At 43.1% G+C, this 20,376-nt stretch overlaps 1 protein-coding gene across 1 annotated transcript; it reads right to left on the bottom strand.

Moving 5' to 3' along the window:
• Positions 1–3,677: 3,677 nt before the first annotated feature.
• Positions 3,678–20,204, bottom strand: LOC134449373 (zinc finger protein Gfi-1b-like). The gene is made up of 7 exons (XM_063199271.1): positions 19,950–20,204; positions 11,484–11,775; positions 10,607–10,779; positions 9,855–9,983; positions 8,852–9,017; positions 4,118–4,226; positions 3,678–3,867 (listed from the first exon to the last, which is right to left on the bottom strand). The coding sequence occupies exons 2-7, from the start codon at positions 11,725–11,727 to the stop codon at positions 3,768–3,770; spliced, it is 921 nt and encodes a 306-aa protein (XP_063055341.1). The 5' UTR covers positions 11,728–11,775; positions 19,950–20,204; the 3' UTR covers positions 3,678–3,767.
• Positions 20,205–20,376: the final 172 nt, after the last annotated feature.

The following is a 20,376-nucleotide window of genomic DNA, read 5'->3' as shown; positions in this document are numbered from 1 at the left end:
TATTACATTAAATACACTGGAATACACACATTTAATCAGTGGGAGCACCATGGCACATTTTGAACACTCCTCTTGTGGTTCGCTGATCATCTCTATTGAATCATCGAGCCCAGTGGTTCTTAACCTGTGGTGCGGGCACCCTCTGGGGGTGCGCGGAATTTTGTTTGTGTTGAGGTTGTGACCAAAATTCTGCAAGCGAACAGTATAAATAGGCCAAATCAAAACCAAATTAAAACGTGTTTTGACCCCCATGTAAAGGCATAAGGTATTGATTAATGTCTCAAGCAAGAATCATTGTGATTAATCACTAAAATATTTTTTAGTGTGTATATATGTGTAGACGTGTGAGTTGGGTGTGCGCGACTTGTCTTGGGCACAGGTCAGGTGGTGCGTTAAGAAAAAAAGGTTAAGAACCACTGATCTAGCCTACTTTCCTACTTCAATGCACACCTTGACAATGCCCCCGGCAATCTGTCAACATGTCTGTCACCATGATTGGGTGGATGGTGGGTGGGTGTGAATCAGTGGCCTAATGATCAAACTGTTCCGTCTCTTTCCCGTCGCACTCCCCCGTCTTTACCGACAATGGTAGATTTAGCAATATGGGGGCCCAAGACAAATTTTCTTTAAAATATTTACTTTTAATGAGGAATGGGAGTGGAAAGCTGGTCTGGGGTGCAGAGAGAGCTGACGGGGTAGGGGGCAAATGGATCCGTTGTGCCAGGCCCAGGAGGAGAAAAGGGGGCCCAGAATTGGGTCCTCATTACATTGTATGTATTGGGTGGGGGTCCCGTTCAGAAGACTTTGTCCTGGGTCTGGTCAAAGCTGTCAGCGGCCCACTTTGGGGAGGTGGGGACTGAAGTTTGGGTGAGTTGAAGGGGGCCCAAGGTGGTCGCCTACTCCTGCCTCTATTGCATAGCCACAGATGTTTACAGAAGTGACTGACAGCCCAAATTCAGTTCCATTCGAGCTCTATCTCAGAGAGCTGTCAATGTGGCCATTGATGGCTTTGGGTCATTGTGACTGTGTCATTGTCACTGTGCCATCCGTCATTTGGAGTTCTGATTGGCACTGTCAAAGCCTCCATTTTCGCTCTTCTTTTTACAGCAGATTGGATACTGAGACCATGGCCGTAGCCACATATGAGGTAAGGGAGGTCCGGGCCTCCCTAATTTTTAGAGATTTTTTTTTTTTTTTTAAATCTTCGTTTTTGCATACATATTTGTTGCATGTTTTTAGTAGTTTATTTCCAGAATCGATGTTGCCCATTCACAAAACTTACTTTTTTCATGAATACTTACCACCACTATCAAATTCTACGTATTCATCATGATGGTCATACTTGGTCATAATAATAAATATTAGTTTATTATTTAGGAAATATTCATGAAAAGATCCAAATTGGCAGTAGACAGCAAAGTTTCAATGAGCAGCATAGCAGCTGCAATAGATACTCTGGGCACCATCCTACACAGTGTACCTTAAAAAAAAAAAAATCTGTGCGAAGTACTGTGGACCTCCCTTATTTTAAACTCCTGGCTACGGCCATGGGTGAGACTGCACTGCACTGCTACTAGCTGTCATCTACTTCAAGCTGAAATGAGTCTCTCCATCCTCCCATGTTCATGCATCCATCCATCTTTCTCTCTCAACATCTCTCTTCTCAATAGAGTCTTTTTTTTCATTTGTTTCTGTGTTTATGTTGAAGGAAATAAAACTTTCCGAAATGAATTGACGGCAAATCTAACAAAGTCAGCATTTCATATTTTATTAATAAATACAAATATTAAAAGCAAATACAAATACAAATACTTGTTTTCCAGCACCTGGCAATGTAATTGTAACAACAAAAATAGGTAAGGAAGTATTAAATACTTTATTGAACCTAATATATCTTTATATATAAAGACAGATATAATATTGTGGTAACACTTTATTTTAGGGACACATCTATTAGCACTAATACATACAATATTAATGCCTGTATAAGTAACTTGTAAGGCATGTACTAAGCAAAATAAGACAGTTGTTAAGCATGTATTCACAAATGTCTTGTTCATGCCCAATTAGGGTTTTATTACTAATATAACCTTAGTAAGGACCAGTAAGCCTATATTTCTATTTATTAGTAAGTAGTAAGACGTAGAGTGGGGGCCCTAGGTAGTGCGGGGGCCCTAAGCCATCTGGGCTGAGTAATGCATCACTTTAGAATAGGGACCCTTATTCCACATCTGTTTTCACACTGTTCAGGGTTTGTTCACACAGTGTACCAGGAGCTTATACACATTGTATTCTGGCCCTTACTGCTTACACATAAATAGAAATCTAGGTCTACTAGGTCCTTACTAAGGTTATAATGGTAATAAATCCCTTATTGTGCATGAACAAGACATTTGTGAATACATGCTTAACAACTGTCTTATTTTGCTTAGTACATGCCTTACAAGTTACTTACACATGCATTAATATTTTATGTATTAGTGCTAATAGATGTGTCCCTAAAATAAAGTGTTACCAATAGTGTTTATAATATTCTTTTCCCTGAATTCAGAAAGCACTGATTGCTTGGCACTATGCTTGTTTGTGCTTAGCTGCATACTTCATAAACATTCAAAGACTGCCCTCATTGTCTCTTTCCAGTCTGTTCATGTGCAGTCATGGAGTGTCTGTGGATCCTAAGGAAATGTTACATTCAAAGAAGTAAAGCTTGGTTGCCTTGTATGTTTGTGTTTACCTGTAATACAATCACTGCATACTGGGTGTCTCTGCGCACATGTGTGATAATGTGTGCATGGCTATTTCCCTGTAGACTAGAGATGCACAGGATCCAAGATCCGGTTCCGGATCCGGCAGGATAATAGGGTTTTTCACAGGATCCGGATCCGGCAGGATCTTAAGCAGTGGATCCGGTATCCGGCAGTTACCTAAAAATAAGGATCTGGGGCATCTCTACTTTTTACGTAGCCTAGGCTTTTCACTCAGTCAGGAGTGAAAGCCCTTTGCAAGCGGCCGCTGAAGGCAGTGTGGAAGTAAGCCAATGAGTCTTAAAAAAATGTTTTAGCCAACGTAATAAAAAGAGTCTATGTGTGCGAGTAGGCTATGTGTTTCAACCCTTTCGAAGGATCCGGTATCCGGTTCCAGATCTGGCAGGATCTTAAGCAATGGATCCGGTATCGGGCAGGATCCTAAAAATCAGGATCCGGTGCATCTCTACTGTAGACAGAAAGTGTTTTCTTTCTGCGATGTATGGGTGCATTTCGAAATCTAACCTCATATCCTCTCCTTTTGGTCGTGGCCTTGATAAACAAGGAGTTTCATTAAATATCTCGCAAAAGCGCTATCTAAATGTCATTTTCTCACTTGCAATGGAGATGTTGAATGGGGAAAAGTCCACCAAAAGTTGGTGTGCCTAGGCTGACAGCTGTGAAACATTGGGTATTTCTCAAAACCTAGTCCTTACACTTCCAAGTGTGCTCAGCCTAATTAGTCACGTGCAGTGATTGGATACTCTTTGGTGAACTCTATGGAGTATCCAATCACTGGGCATGACTAATTAGGCTGAGCACACTTGGAAGTGTGCGGACTAAGTTTTGAGAAATACCCAATGTTTTCTCCACGGAAGTGTCAGCGAAGCACAAGCACAATGAGAGAATGAGAAGTTAATATATTGAAAGGGACCCTCCATGTGTGCCTACCGTTGTGTGGCTAGCTTTGAACATACAGTTGTGCGTGTGTGTTTCTGTGTCTGTGTCTGTGTGTGTGTATAGCTAGCTTTGTGCGTACAGTGGTGTGTGCGGCGTGCGGTTTGTGCAGTGCATCTGCAGATGTCTGCGTAGATCCACCTTGCGCTGACAGCTGTACAGGCACCTTCAAATGTAAAAGTAATTTAAAAATTATAATTATAAATATAATATTTATACATTTAATGTAGTATTGTCACTTGAACGTGTTATTTAACTTAATTAATGTATTATTATTATTATTATTATTATTATTATTATTATTATGTTATTATTTTATCATTATTGGCTTTGGAGACCACTTTGCAAACCAAACGTACACCATTAATTATTATTATTGTGATATGATTGATTATTACTATTGTTATTATTATTACCGTGGGCAGTGGAAGGGCTTCTGTTCGCAGTGCTTGCGGCTGTGTGTGATGAGGTTGGAGCTCTGGCTGAAGGCTCGGCCGCACACCGAACACACGTGAGGCTTCTCTCCTATACAGACAGACATAAACACACCTCAGCTATGACAGATTAACACACAGCAAACACACACAGGTTTACACTGAAACGAAAACAAAACACAGGCACACATTAGTAACTGGATTTTCTGCTCTTTTCTGAGACGTGGTTCTTTTGGCTCTCCTTATTATGGAGAGCTGGCTCTTTCGGCTGCCCATAGGGGCCCACATACGTATTTCTCGCTCAGTTTCTGGTCTGCTCCTGTCGTGTTTCTGCTCCTCGACTGCTGTTTTTAAACCCTGCCAATCAGGCACGTGCAGAGCATAGTTGCCCACGGTGCCCGAGCAACGGCCCTTTTGCCCACATTGGCTGATATTGCCCTTCCAAGGGAGGGGAAAATAATATGGCAATTATAATTTCATATTTCAATATCATTTGATTTCTTTATAATTCATAATTTTGATTGAAGTTTTGTACAATAAAGACTTAAGTCAGTCATACAAATTCATCAGACCCGTCGAGAATGGGCACGAGCGATGTGAGGTAGGTACGCAACAACTCCGGTGGGGAGGGAGAAGGCACGCGACGCGACAGGCGCTTGAGCGCCTATAAGAGACACGAAAGATTTTGAAGATGCCTGGGTGTCGGCTAGAGCCCTACACACAGTCTACATATTAGGGTACAAAATATGCTCACAATCAACCTCTCTAATACAATGTTGAGTTTAGAACTTTTAGTTATCATATCATACATCTGACAGCCAGCCAGCGCCACGTCTGTAGCACAAAAAACCGACAGCCAGCTGTAGATATGCCTCGGAAAAATAGGCTAAGATTTCATGTTTCAACTGATTTGCTTTGCAATTCGTATTTTTGATTGAAGCTTCCTAAATTAAGTTTTCAAATTCAGATTCACCTGCACCTCGAGGGTCCGTGTACTTTTTCGTTCATTCATTATTCTATTTTGGAATGAAATATGAAATTCAAAAAAGGGTGCAACTTCTTGTTTTGATTAAAGCAATACAAGCAGAAATGGCTGTATTTTGTTTTCTGCATGTGTTACTTCATACCATAATAGCATTATAAAAAATGACAATATTTTTGATCGTTTTTCAATTTGTGATATTTGGCTATTCGTTTATTGAATTTCATTTGACTGACCCCTCCCCCTCTGTTTACCCGGAAGGAAAGTTTGCCGTCTGAAACGCATCAGAAAAGGTCTAGCTACCAAACGAGACACAGAACAGTAGCTGGAGCCAGAGACACAACAGAAAAATAATATAATGATGAAAAACATTTTTGCGATGTACAGGCTAGTAGGCCTATGCGCAGCACGCGTGATGGTTAGGCCTGTATTGGAGCGTGCGTCCGCCTTATAAAATAGAGATGAAGTTCCCTTTATGTTATGGACTCAACTTTATAGCCTAAATAAAGGCTAAAGTCTCTGGAATCAATAACCTATTATACCCTTTCACATAGTAATATGCATAAGGGAGCAAACGGTCCAAAGCAGTGTTCTCACGCAAACTGTTGCGTATTCTGGCAAGTGTAATGAGCTGAAGCGCGCACTCTCCATACCGGGTTTTACGCATGTTGAATACACATTTCGCTTTGGTGTATTTGGAACATTAGTGATATTGTTGGAAAGCAATATGTCCGGGTAGATACACCTAAAGGCTTGAGATGAACTGTGAAACTGATGCTGATCGTAAGAACTGTCAATGTTCTCGATGACAGTTGGTCTACCCCTTCCCATCGAAGATATCTGTCCCGGTCGCACAGCTGCACTTCTGTTGGATTAGGACGCTATAATAGGCTATATGGCCAAATACAATCAAGTGTTAAGACCAGGCCTAAGCACATGAAATGTTGTTTCGAAAGTTAAATTGGTTGATAGGTTTAAGTAAAAATATACGGTAAATCATTCTTCTACCCCCCTCTAGGACGCCCTACTCAATGGTGGTGACGCGTATGCACATGCTTGTGGCGCTTGCTTGATATGGATAGCCCACGCAACCATCTCACAAATTCCTCGCACAGTCATCACAGATCGACCACATCGTTGAAGTGTAGCAACGTTCTGTATATTGCATCAACAATGCCTGCAAAGTCCGTTTGCCTCCAAAGAAACCATGCAATGAAGGCTAAACCAGCCTTCCAGGATTTACTCTCAGGTCACCCGAATTCTGAATAAACAAAAGACGCAATTCAGAAGGACATTTTTCTTTATTGCTTTTCTCTCTTTTCTAAGATTCAACATTTCATTTTCAGTACCTACAAAATAGCAAAATATGGCGCTCCGTTCCATTTCATAAGTGATATTCAAGCGTAAATCATCATAAACGAGTCCTTATTCCTTTCGCGTGTGATATCCAAAATAGAATAATGAATGAACGAAAATATACACGGACCCTCGAGAGATAGGCAAAGGGAGGGGCAGCATAAGCGTTGCGGGGGGCACGCGCAGCTCTACATGGGAGGGAGGGGGGAGCAAGCATGCGACCAGGGCAGAGACGCAAAATATGTCGAAGATGTCGTGGGAGTAGAGCGACTGCCCTGACGGCCTGAGGTGAGCTGGAAACATGGCAGACTACACAGTATTAAACTACATGATCACAATTAATGTCTCTTAAAGCCAGCTAGCTTGCAGTCAACGTTTTAAATGGCTCAGGTTGTTTTGTGGAAGGCTAACCCAAGAAACATGCAGATGACATGTCGTTTTATCAAGCAAGAGAGAACTTAAGGGGGTAGGCTAGCTAAAGGAAGCACATCTCTGCAGAGTTGGCTGCGAAAAAAAAGAACAGGTGCAGGTGAGGCAGAGAATCTTTTTCAGGATTGTAGAGGTTTGATCTTGGTGAGACCGCTAGGAAAGTGCGTTTTCAATACGCTGATAGGCCTATTCTCCGACCCAAATATAGCCTAGGCCTACTGTTTCCACTGTCAATAAATAAATCCACTCCACATGATAACTGACGTTTACTGTTCTTCTCAAGACATAGCCTAGGCCTACAAAATGTGCATGAACTAACTAAAATATCTGTAATGAAAATAATAGGTTATAAAGTCTGCGAGAAGCTCGGAGCTTCAGAGCAACAGATAAGAACTGGTCGCTCCCACGCCACGGTTCTTTGCGATCCGAAATGAGCCGGCTCGTCAATTCTTAAAGCGACAGTACACATTTTTAATATAGGCTACAAAAGACCCAACAAATGACCTAAACCTGTGAATTCTTATTGTTTTAGCTTTCCTATATAATATTCATCATTTTAATCATAGGATATGCCTATTAATGAAATTTCAAATTCAAATTAAATGATCTTTTTAACCATTTTTAAAATATTTCTATTTATTAGCCTATAACTTAAAGTCTACTTTGGCTGCTACAAGGATTATAAAGATGACAGTGGGTTAATTGATTAAGCATCCTCATATTTGGCCTATTCATTTACTCATCATTTCATTTCATTTAAGATGATGATGACTCAGAGCCACAGACCTCTGCACATAGGGCAGGTAGGCATAAGACTGATCATCTCTGTGACTGATACAGGTTTAAAAACTATCAAGGCCTTTTCTCATAATTTCATTTAATTTAGGGGCAGCCACATACCACACATGAGGAAATGTGGATCAGGAGACATTTAGGGCAGGTGGGCATAAGGCTGATCATCTCTGATATGATTAATAGGTAGGCCTACATGTTTAAAAACTAGCATGTTATATCATATGGTAGCCTATGCATATTCAGGATACTATACAATAAAATAATATTAATAATTATGACAATAATATACTACTTCTACTACTACTACTAAAAATAATAATACCCATGGTGCAGTTTCCTAAAAACTCTGAAGGCCGCTCATTGTTGATGGTTTTTTTTTTTGGGGGGGGGGGGGGGGGGGTTGCCCTTTCTTCAGGTTATGAGCAACTGCCCTTTGAGATTCCTGTGCACGTCCCTGCTGCCAATGCTCATTATACATCAAACTGGGGTCCGTTTCTCGATTCTTGTCGTTGCTAACCGTCTTAAGACCGTCTTAAGACCGTCTTACCGTTCCCTTGGATTTAGTGGTGAGCGTCGCTGTCGAGAGAGAGTTGAGTCGCTCTTACAAAGGACTTTGCTAACGATGATAGCAAAGACGCTTTCAGGAAACGGACCCCAGGTTGAGAAAAAAAGTCTTTTCCGGCACCAACAAAGGAAAACACAATAAGATGGAGGGGGAGAGACAGTGAGGCACAGGAAGTCCATTAAAAAAAAATGGCTCCTAAAACGGCTCCTGTTGTGGAGCCAGTTTCTGTCGTTCACTTCAAAGAGCTAGCTCTTGGAACCGGCTCGTTTGCGTCTGACACACGTCCGACTCCTCACCTGTGTGTATGTACGTTTCGATTATTATTTACAGAAGTAGTAGTTCATACACCGCGCTCTTCCGTGTGGTGCGTCTCCAGTTGAATAACTTTGAAGGTGAAAAAGTGGATCGCACTCGGGTTCTTCTTTTCTTCTTTTTTATTTTTTTATTTACATAGCAGCAGAAGTGTAGACAAACGTTTCGGCTGTTGCCTTCGTCAGTGTCTCCTGTGATTATTATTTACACCCCTTTTTCTCACCTGTGTGTATGAAGGTGTGTTTCTCACCTGTGTGTATGAAGGTGTGTTTCTCACCTGTGTGTATGAAGGTGTGTTTCTTCATGTCGGACTTCTGGTGAAACCTCTTGCCGCAGTACTGGCAGGGGTAGGGCCGGGTGTCGGAGTGGATGAGGAGGTGGGTGGAGAGAGTGGAGGAGCGCTTGAAGACCTTACTGCACACGTTACACTGGAACGTCCTTTCCTGTACACACACACACACACACACACACACATACGTTTAAATATTCAGTAAAACATACATCAAATCATTTTTTCTCAACAGGGGCTCCTCAGCCCCCCAGGGGGCATTGAGGAACTCTACGGGGGTGTTGAGTAAGATACAGCTGAGAGAGGGCTGTGCTTATTAGCCATAGGGGGGCATTATGCCGTGTACAGACCAAGAGCGAACGAAGCGACGGAAGTCATTATTTCTCTATGGAGGGCACGCGACCTGCGCTACCAAAGCGAATTCGCCAGGAGCGAAGCTTCTTGCGCTACCAGAGCGAATTTTGAAGATTAAACTAAATCTAATCGCAGGCGAATTCGCTCTGACGCTGTTCGGCGGCAACCAATCGGAACGTTCATATCTCCGAATGTCCCAGGCTGTCAAGCCAGAGCCGTTATGTGATTAGCTGAATCAAACATGTCAATGCTGCGTCTCGAGCGAATACAGCGTATTCAAGGCGAAACTTCTTCTGCTACCCACGCTACCAGGCAGCGTAGTTCGCTCTTGGTCTGGACACGGCATTATTTTATTTTATTTTTTAATACTAAGGGGGTGGCGGGAGTTGGCAGGCTTATGATAAGGTCAGGGGGCGTTGGGAGGCTGGTGATGAGTTACAGTGGGCGTTTGTTCAAGAAAGGTTAAGAACCACTGCATTAAACACTCTCACTCACTCTCACACACACACACACACACACACACACACACACACACACACACACACACACACACACACACACACATACACACACACACACACACACACACACACACTTCCCTGCAAGTGTGCATCTTGGGCCTTTCACCTTTACTGACCTTGAGCTTGTGACCTTTGTGCCCTCTGAGAGCTGTGTCTGAGCGGCTCCTTGTGACGGTGCTGAACTTGTGCAGGCCTCCGTCCATCTTGTTGAATATTGCCTCTGAGTCTGACACTGACATGAAGGCCTAGGAAATGCACAGAAGCACTTGCCTGATTATCATCGACTTTCAAATCTCTTCGAGACTTGGTCTGACCAAGAGCATAACAATGAACATTTCCCAAACGTCATGGTTGACCCGCCTCCCTTGGTTTGCTAATGGTTGTTTGCTTCCTGACAAAGTGGGAGGAGTTCCCGATTTTTCGGAAGTTTAGAAAGTACTTGCATTGCTCTTGACCTGACTGGTTGCAACGCTGATGGTGTTGCGTCATTAGGAGGGCACAGCCTGGCTACAGAAGCACCACATACTGAAATACATACAGTCAGATTGTTTGTGTGTGTGTGTGTGTGCGTGTGCGTGTGCGTGTGCGTGTGCGTGTGCGTGTGTGTGTGTGTGTGTGTGTGTGTGTGTGTTGCGCATGCACACTGCACACACGTGTATGTGTGATTGCACAAAGAGTGATTGTAGGGTAAGTTGGGGCCCCATGCAAAAAATTGAAAAATTAGTGTTTGCAACAAATCGAGCCTACTACAGTTTAAGTGTTAGCTGTTGGTCCCCATCTAGTGGCTGGGGGAGCCTGAATCGGCTTCCTGCCTAGCCTGGTGACAAAATGCACCTGTGCTTTCACACCGTGTTTGCGTCAGACTCACCTGTCTGCAGAATGGATAGGAATCCTGCACCGTGCCCACAGCACTGATCTGAGTACAGTTCTCTGTGTCAGGGGACCATCGCTGGTGGTAGGCATTCACAAGCGACTGACTAGAAAGGTGGGTCATGACGGCCTTGTCTTGAAGATCACGATCTGGCGTCCTGATGATAGGGTCTGAGAGAGAGAGAACGAGAGAGAGCGAGAGAGAGTGAGTGTAGGCATAGCTGCCCGTTAAGACATGGTATTATAATTATTTCATATTACCATAAAGGCAATGACCAAATGATAGTGCATTACTAAATGCCCTATGTCAGGGTTTCCCAAACTGGGGTGCGTGCACCCCTGGGGGTGCGCGGCCTGGCATAAGGGGGTGCGTGAGCTGAATAGAGCAATGATGGATTTGTGAGTTTTTATCCAGCATTGATGAACATTAAGTCATTTTTAATTGTATTTAGACTTGTATGCTGGAAGGTTCAATCTGAAGTGTAGTTTAACTCCTAGGATTTCCCAAAATTAATATGCTCAATGTGCAGTGAATGCACAGTGAATCCATGCTTGCTTGGCCATCAGCACACCAAAATATTCGCTCAGGGGGTGCGCGAACCACATTGAAATGTACAAGGTGGTGCGCAGGGAAAAAAGTTTGGGAACCACTGCCCTATGTTATATCATAGTAGTCTTTGGCTTCAAGAAAAGCACCCCAGACTTGCAATAAAGTAATAAAATGAGTATGTGTGAGTGTGAGTGCATGTGTGGTGTGCATGGTGGGGAGCGCACACCCATATTCAAAGTCAAATGGGGTGTTTGAGTGGTAGAATAAATGTGTTTGTATTTACTGTATGCACCAACACAGTCAGCCTGTGGCTACCTGTGCCTACCTGTGCTCCAGCCCGTTGGGGAGGGCACAGCCTCCTCTGCCTCTGCCTCTGCCTCCGCATATGCCTCTGGGTCCTTTAGGTTAGGGGGGGTCATCGGAGAAACGCTCCTCCACTCATTGCCTGATTTGACCCTCATGTTGTTGGCTGAGTCTGTAGGATGTGGGTAGGAGGTGCCATCATCGTCCTCGAAGCGGGCAGAGTTGCAAGACCCTCGCTTGCACTTGACCAGGAAGGAGCGAGGCATGGCGAGGGATGATGACAAGGATGAATGAATGGGTGGATGGCTTGCTGGCTGGGTTTAGAGCAAAAGACAGAGGATTGTAGAGAGGGGGAACATATTTGGGAAGTCATGGGTAAGCGGTTAGGGCTCAGACTTGTATCCAAAAGGTTGCCGGTTCGACTGCCCGACCCGCCAGGTTGGTGGGGGGAGTAATTAAGCAGTGCTCTCCTCCATCCTCCTCCATGAATGAGGTACCCTGAGCATGGTACCGCCCCACCACACTGCTCCCTTGGGATGCCATTGGGGGCTGCCCCCTTGCACGGATGAGGCATAAATGCAATCGTGTTGTGTGCATGGCATTGAGTGCTGTGTCACAATGACAATGTGTCTGAGTTTCCCTGGTGAGCTTTCACTTTTCTATTTCACAACACTTTTTGATTACTGAATCCTTTCAGTTCTCATAAGTCAAGTTGTTACTGAGGAAAGGCATTTGATACACTGATGAAATGATTGGTAGGGGTGGGGAACCATTTTTATTTGAGGCACCTGGGTCATTTCACGTGAAATCAGACACTTTGGGACCCGACCGACCCGGATTTCAATCATACTTGGTGTGCCTTTTCAGTAGCAAGGTAGCACCCCAGAACTGCATTGGTTTGAATCTGACACTAATATTAAGGGAGAAACAGACTAGGAAAGGTTCACATGTGAGGGTAGGACACTATACATTCAGCCTTGAATATATCAGTCAGTGTTAGTCACAAAAAGATGCCTGTGGTGTTGTTTGAAAGCTCTTTTCTGGCTCTACATAGTACACAATCACCTTGGAATACAACTACTCTCAGAATATGAATTATGATAAATTGAAAAATTAAAAATTGAATATCTAAAAAACTCATATTTTAAAATGGCCAGTTCCTTGTCCAAACGTAGCCGGCAATGTCATGAGCAGCACCTTAAATGCTGGTGTTCGGTTTGTTATTCATTTCAGAGAGAAGTTGACTCACAAATATGGCATCATACAGACCACTTACTAATAATATGGTAATACCATAGTAGCATCACATGACAAAACAAAAACAAAACAAAAATGGTCAGTGTCCATGGTCCCAGGTTTCAGAAACTAAGGCAGATGTCCATTTATACACACCAAATGATGATATGTGAATGTTTGAACATTCCTTCTCTGTGTACCTGTGCCATCTTCCCTTTACCGTACTTTAAAGAGATAATCAATGGCTACACTCTCATTTTGTACTCTACCAGTGCATTTGAAGCAGCAGCTGTGTCTTTTGTAGATAATGTATAAGTACGTCCCGTTGCAGTTACAGGTTCCACTACCAGAAGCACATCCTGATGATCCATGACAGTCTATCTGGTCTGAAGGGAAAAGTGAAGGATGGAGATGGCCCATGAGGATGCAGGAAGTTCAGTTTCACCTCTCCAGTGCTCGGCATACATTCCTCAGCACATGCTAGCCACCAGTTGCCATCATATACAGCTACAACATACCCTTTGATGCTTGAAAATGTAACACATTCCTTTACTGAGCTCACTCTTTCAACTCTGCCTTCTCTGAATGCTCAAAATGGCCTAACTTCCACTGTGTCCATTGACAATGGGCAGAAGCTGTGTAGTTTTTGAGTACCTGGAATAGTTCTTGCAGATTCAAACCTTTTCAACAAGTTCTCAGCTTCATGATGGTACATATCTGTTGTGGCAAACTGGCAATGGATGTTCTTGACATTATCCTTGACAAATTCAAACAGTTGGTATGGCGTTACAATTTAATTGTCAATAGGACGTTGCAGACTTCCTGCACAATATAAGAACCTTAAAATTACAACAAATTTGTGCCACCACGAGGCAGATTTTCACATACCTGCAGAGTGGCACTTTTTTGCCACATCACATGGCAAAGGTCCATGTGATGGCGTTGGAGGGACAGTTAAATGGCTTGCTGCACGAGCAAGTCTGCAACGTCCTATTGACAATTAAATTATAACGCCATACCAACTGTTTGAATTTGTCAAGGATAATGTCAAGAACATCCATTGCCAGTTTGCCACAACAGAGATGTACCATCATGAAGCTGAGAACCTGTTGAAAAGGTTTGAATCTGCAAGAACTATTCCAGGTACTCAAAAACTACACAGCTTCTGCCCATTGTCAATGGACACAGTGGAAGTTAGGCCATTTTGAGCATTCAGAGAAGGCAGAGTTGAAAGAGTGAGCTCAGTAAAGGAATGTGTTACATTTTCAAGCATCAAAGGGTATGTTGTAGCTGTATATGATGGCAACTGGTGGCTAGCATGTGCTGAGGAATGTATGCCGAGCACTGGAGAGGTGAAACTGAACTTCCTGCATCCTCATGGGCCATCTCCATCCTTCACTTTTCCCTTCAGACCAGATAGACTGTCATGGATCATCAGGATGTGCTTCTGGTAGTGGAACCTGTAACTGCAACGGGACGTACTTATACATTATCTACAAAAGACACAGCTGCTGCTTCAAATGCACTGGTAGAGTACAAAATGAGAGTGTAGCCATTGATTATCTCTTTAAAGTACGGTAAAGGGAAGATGGCACAGGTACACAGAGAAGGAATGTTCAAACATTCACATATCATCATTTGGTGTGTATAAATGGACATCTGCCTTAGTTTCTGAAACCTGGGACCATGGACACTGACCATTTTTGTTTTGTTTTTGTTTTGTCATGTGATGCTACTATGGTATTACCATATTATTAGTAAGTGGTCTGTATGATGCCATATTTGTGAGTCAACTTCTCTCTGAAATGAATAACAAACCGAACACCAGCATTTAAGGTGCTGCTCATGACATTGCCGGCTACGTTTGGACAAGGAACTGGCCATTTTAAAATATGAGTTTTTTAGATATTCAATTTTTAATTTTTCAATTTATCATAATTCATATTCTGAGAGTAGTTGTATTCCAAGGTGATTGTGTACTATGTAGAGCCAGAAAAGAGCTTTCAAACAACACCACAGGCATCTTTTTGTGACTAACACTGACTGATATATTCAAGGCTGAATGTATAGTGTCCTACCCTCACATGTGAACCTTTCCTAGTCTGTTTCTCCCTTAATATTAGTGTCAGATTCAAACCAATGCAGTTCTGGGGTGCTACCTTGCTACTGAAAAGGCACACCAAGTATGATTGAAATCCGGGTCGGTCGGGTCCCAAAGTGTCTGATTTCACGTGAAATGACCCACCTCCAAGGGCCGTACTATGACACAAACCAGGATTTCCGCCTGCACCTTAGGTGGCCATCTTTAAAACAGACCCCACCTTCACTAGGTCCCCTGAAAATATAACTTGACTATATTGCAAATGTAATTTCGAAGATTCCTATACAACACATGTCATATTTCTGAAACTGCATGACTGCAAATTTTATCAGGGGCCAGATAAGATAGCCTCAAAGGCTGTAAACGGCACTGGAGACATACAGTAGGTTCGCCACCCCTGTCTAAGCAGTGAACTCAAAGTGGTGTCAAAGCAGACGAGTCAAAAGTTAAAGTAAAAGTTTAAAAAAAAAAAAACAACAGCACAATTTCCTTCCAACACAGGCAGCTAATCTGACGAGTAGACCTGCATGTTCGTCTTACAATTAGCTTCGACTGCATGGTTGGATCAAGTTTGTGGTATGGGTCCTTGTTAGGTTTTTGTTAGTGATTTTCAGAACGTAGTCTACAATATCTGTCTAATTAGATACAACAGAGTAAATGGTGTAACAGGTATGTAATAGTTTGTGCTTTTTTTTAGCCCAACTGGGAAACTCCAACTCCCATTGTCATTGTGACACAGCACTCCACAGCACACAAGTGAACACTGCACACACAGCACTCAGTGCTCACTGCACACAACGACATTGCATTTATGCCTCACCCGTGCAAAGGGGCAGCCCTCAATGGCGCCGCAAGGAAGCAGTGCAGCGGCACAGTACCACGCACGCTCAGTCAAGGAGGAGGATGGGGGAGAACACCGGTTGATTATTCCCCCCACCAACCTGACAGGTCGGGAGTCGAACCGGCAACCTTTGGGCTACAAGTCTGACACCCTAATCGTTATCCATGACTGCTTGTGTTGCACTTACACCATGAATTTACTTTTACCTTTACTTTTTCCGCCTCTGTGCTTACTGGCTGCAAGGGTATCAGCCAGGACAATGACAGAGAAAGAAATGGGGGGGGGGGGGGGGGGGGGGGGGGGGGGGGGGGGGGGGGGGGGGGGGGAAATGAGGGGACACCAGGACACCATTGCTAGGGAATGATGATCCTACAAAACACCATCTGTAGCCAATTGGAACTGTTTCATACCCTGGCTGAGGATTATGTAGCCTATGTGACAAGGATAAGATACGTACATCCCCTTGTGTCAAGATACAATGCAATGCAATGCATACAGTGCAAGACATAGGCTACGTAGGCTAAATAGGCCGCCTTAAAAAAATATATAAAAAACATGATGAGGAGATGAGACAGAATCATAAGAGGTATATAAAATAAAAGCAGGATACCAACAACATTTGAATAAAAAAAGTGATAAAAGAGAACTCAAGTGTGTAAAAAGCATGAGAGATTCAGTAGTGTTAAATGATGCAGTGTTCTATATTTTCCCATAGATGGTAGCATTGACTCAAATAGTGACAAATCACAGCATGCAGATTATGTTCAAGATAATTGGCACACACACACACACACACACACACACACACACACACACACACACACACACACACACACACACACACACACACACACACACACACACACACACACACACACACACACACACACACAGAGAGAGACACACACACACACACACACACAGAGAGAGACACAGACACACACACACACACACACACACACACACACACACACACACACACACACTCACAACACACACACACACACACACACACACACACACACACAGAGAGAGACACACACACACACACACACACACACAGACACACACTTATAACCACCTCTTTCCACAAACCGACCACTCTGATCTTTTGTGAACTCGAATGACTAAAAGTTGCGGTCACTTTACACTCCCACGGGGCCGTCTTTCATCTGGCCCCCAAACCAATTCCAAGCCCCTGATGAGTCAGGCGTGCAAATCATTTCTTGTATATTAGCACTCATCATAACCACTATGGCTCTAGATCAGTGGTGTCAAACTAGATAAGGCCCAGGGCAGGGGTGGAGCAGAGGGGGGGCATAGGGGCCAGGAACCCCCAGCCTCACCACTTGGGGGGCCCCTGCTTGCCAATCTCGCAGGGGCCCCTTCTATGATATTGTGTGGGCCCAACGCCATTAACGTGCACATTTCTATGCTGAACAGCAAACTCAGTATTTATCAACTATTATACTTAATGACCAGACGTTATTTATAGCCCATTACGATGGCAGACTCTAGCACGACATGTGTCAGAGGAGGGCCTCTGACACGTCCCCCGCCCCCCACCCCCCCCAGGCACAATACCAGTGCTCCATCCCTGGCCCAGCGGCCAGATGCGGCCCGCCAGACGGTTTAATCCGACCCCAGATGTGTAGAGAAAAAACCTAAGAAAGTCAAAATGAGAATTAAATCTCTAGCTCATTACATTTGCTGCCTTTTTCCAGAGATTTCTGTTTTGTAATACTTGAGAACAAATGTTTTTTTTTTTAAAGTTGCCATTCACGGGCAATCCTCCTATTTCCCGCTGCCATCCACGTCGAGATGATTGGCTAGTAACGCAATTATAATATGAAGAGCAAATTTGCGTTGCTGGTCCGGCCTGCTTGAGATCAAATGGGCTGTATGTGGCCCCTGAACTGAAATGACTATGAGACCCCTGCTCTGCCCCCCTGCTCTCACCATATCCCTATAATATCTACAACCCCCAACTCCAAGGAGGCTGACCCAGATGGGTTAACAACCGGGGGGTGGGGGGGTGGGGGGGGATGGGGTGAGTGTGACTGAGTCACCAGGGCCTCATGTATGTAGCACACACACTTATATATTTATGAACATGTATGGCTAGGGGGGTGGGGGGTGGAATTTGCTGCTATGCCCCTGTTAACAACTAAAAGTGCATGTTAAAGCCCTTCTTTAAAGTTCATTTCTGGATATTGTTCTGAGGACTCTAACTAGTACCCTGCACTTAAAAAAACCCTAATTAAAAGTGTCAGCTGCAGTAACATGATGTAGGGGCAGCTGTGGCCTAATGGTTAGAGAAATGGTGTTGAGATCAGAGAGTTGCAGGTTTGAATCCCACAATTACCTCTCCCCCATATACCTCCATCCATGGCTGAAGTGCCCTTGAGCAAGGCACCTAACCCCACATTGCTCCAGGAACCGTAACAAATACCCAGTAAATAAGTACATAATTCTCTCAGCATAAAAGCGTCAGCTAAGTGTAATGTAATGTAATGGTAATTTGTGTGTAGTGTAATTTAGATCACTTTTAACTTAATTTTTACTTTAATTTGTTGAATTGGGTTGTGTGTTACTGTCAAACGTTTCTTTCTGTGGATAGAAGGTGTCTTGAAGCCAACTTTGTTGATGTTTTGGTGGGAGGCTTTTTTTCTTCTTCTAAGTTTCCTGTGTTAAACCCAGAACATGTAAAGGCTTTTTTTTTTTTTCGTTTATGGCTTACTGGTGCAGTTTTCCTTTTAGTTTCATAAAGATAAGAGAAGATAAGAAAAAAATACCAAAACATAAATACATAAAATAAAAACCAAATACTATACAAATACATATGAAATTTAAAAAGCCATGCCTTAAATGTCAAATGGTTGATATACAGGAAAACAGAAAATAAAATGGTGATTGTAAAGATGATCGATGTATATCATATCACAGTTACATGCACACATACACAGAGCAAGATTAAAATCTTTGTTACATGTTGTCCCACTCATGTGCCCTATCTCAGCTGTGAGGCAATAGCACAAATGTTAAGGTCTGAAGCCAGCACACCGACTCAACTACTAGGCCTTGTGTGTGTGTGTGTGTGTGTGTGTGTGTGTGTGTGTGTGTGTGTGTGTGTGTGTGTGTGTGTGTGTGTGTGTGTGTGTGTGTGTGTGTGTGTGTGTGTGTCTCTCTCACACACACACACACACACACGCATGCACACAGAAGGCACACAACTGAGCCACTTCATGTGCAGTACGGCAATAAAAGCATTGATTTAGCCCTGCAATACATAAATAATTTAGGCTTAATTAAAGATGTAAATGAGATGTAAATGAGAATCCAACATAGACTGAAACCATTAATCAACATATCCTCCAGACATGTCTCAAGCAGGTGCATTGCGGCACTAAAAAGCACTGAAATATCATTGCAGTGTTGTGCTGCCATTAAACAAAAACCACAGTGTGCATGCAAATCTGGTAAAAAGAAAATGAAATATTTTACACGCCCTGATGGAGACCAATATAGGCCCCATGTGTTTTGAAATAGATTTGCAACGGAATAGGCTTTAAAACATTTTTTTCCCCCTCTCAGATCTTGTCTGTGCTCTTTTCTATACTTTTTAGATTAAATATTTCCGAACAGGCTTCCCCCAGTTTGGCACAATTCAAAAAGAAACCCACAGTAATAAAGAAAAGCCCAACTTCCTAAACCTTCTATTAAATGGTGGAACCAGATGAGGTTTGACTACTGTATGGTGAAACAGTTGAGCTTTGAGCCCGACGTTTCCCTTCGCCGCACTGATTTGCTGCCAGTAGCCTACGCACTGAGGTCACTGAGTTCCGAGACCCTAAAGAGCTAATTCAACCTTTTGCAACAAATATTTTATGCCTACTGATAACTCACACAAGTAACAAACGAATGAATAAATCAATAAATAGCATAATAAATAACTCATAATAAATAATATAATACAGATAGAATGGGCCTAAAATAGCACAAACGAAATGAAAATAGAACGGTTGGACATATAAAATAGCCCGCAATGTTTGCATTAAACTCAGATATTTTCAGTCAGTCTTAATCAGCTGTCACTCTACAGTATATGACATGTGCATTAGGCCTACTTCAAAGCAGTAGCAAGTGGCTGTGCGCACTGATTTGCCTTGCGCCTGGCCTCTCACTGTCTCCTGATGTCAGTGTACCGTAGTAGCCTAATCATCAAGCCACTGGACAGCAGAGCAATGTGTTGTCACACGTACAACAAGGCACACATCTGAAGTCATTAGCATTAAATTAAGTCCACTTACCTCTTATCTTAAATCAAGCCTGAAGTCATCACTGTCTGTTTGACATGGCCGTCCTCAAAATGTCAGGGAGAAAAGAAAAAAAAAATCTGTCCTCTAGGCCTACCGTTTTTCAAAAGTTGCCTGATTTTTTTTCAGTACACATCTAGCAAAATAATAAATAATACATTGTGCATGCTTATATGCTCATTAACTTTATCAACTCTATTGACAACAATCGCTAATAGAAACAGCTAATAGAAACAGTACGCTAACGGCTGTCACGTCCTACTTGCACTGACGACTAGACTGACAGAGTCAGACTTGCGGAAACAGCATTTGCACTCTGGTGACTGATGTGGCGACCACACAAACTGCTTCCTTGACAACAAACTACCCTGCCTGCCTGCGCAACTCTGCTGTTGAGAGCCTCACGCGCGAGTCTGTGCAA

This window comes from Engraulis encrasicolus, chromosome 1, assembly GCF_034702125.1.
Source record: "Engraulis encrasicolus isolate BLACKSEA-1 chromosome 1, IST_EnEncr_1.0, whole genome shotgun sequence".
Taxonomy (NCBI): domain Eukaryota; kingdom Metazoa; phylum Chordata; class Actinopteri; order Clupeiformes; family Engraulidae; genus Engraulis; species Engraulis encrasicolus.
Note: the sequence above shows the minus strand (reverse complement) of the source record. Positions and strands in the feature narration are given on the sequence as shown.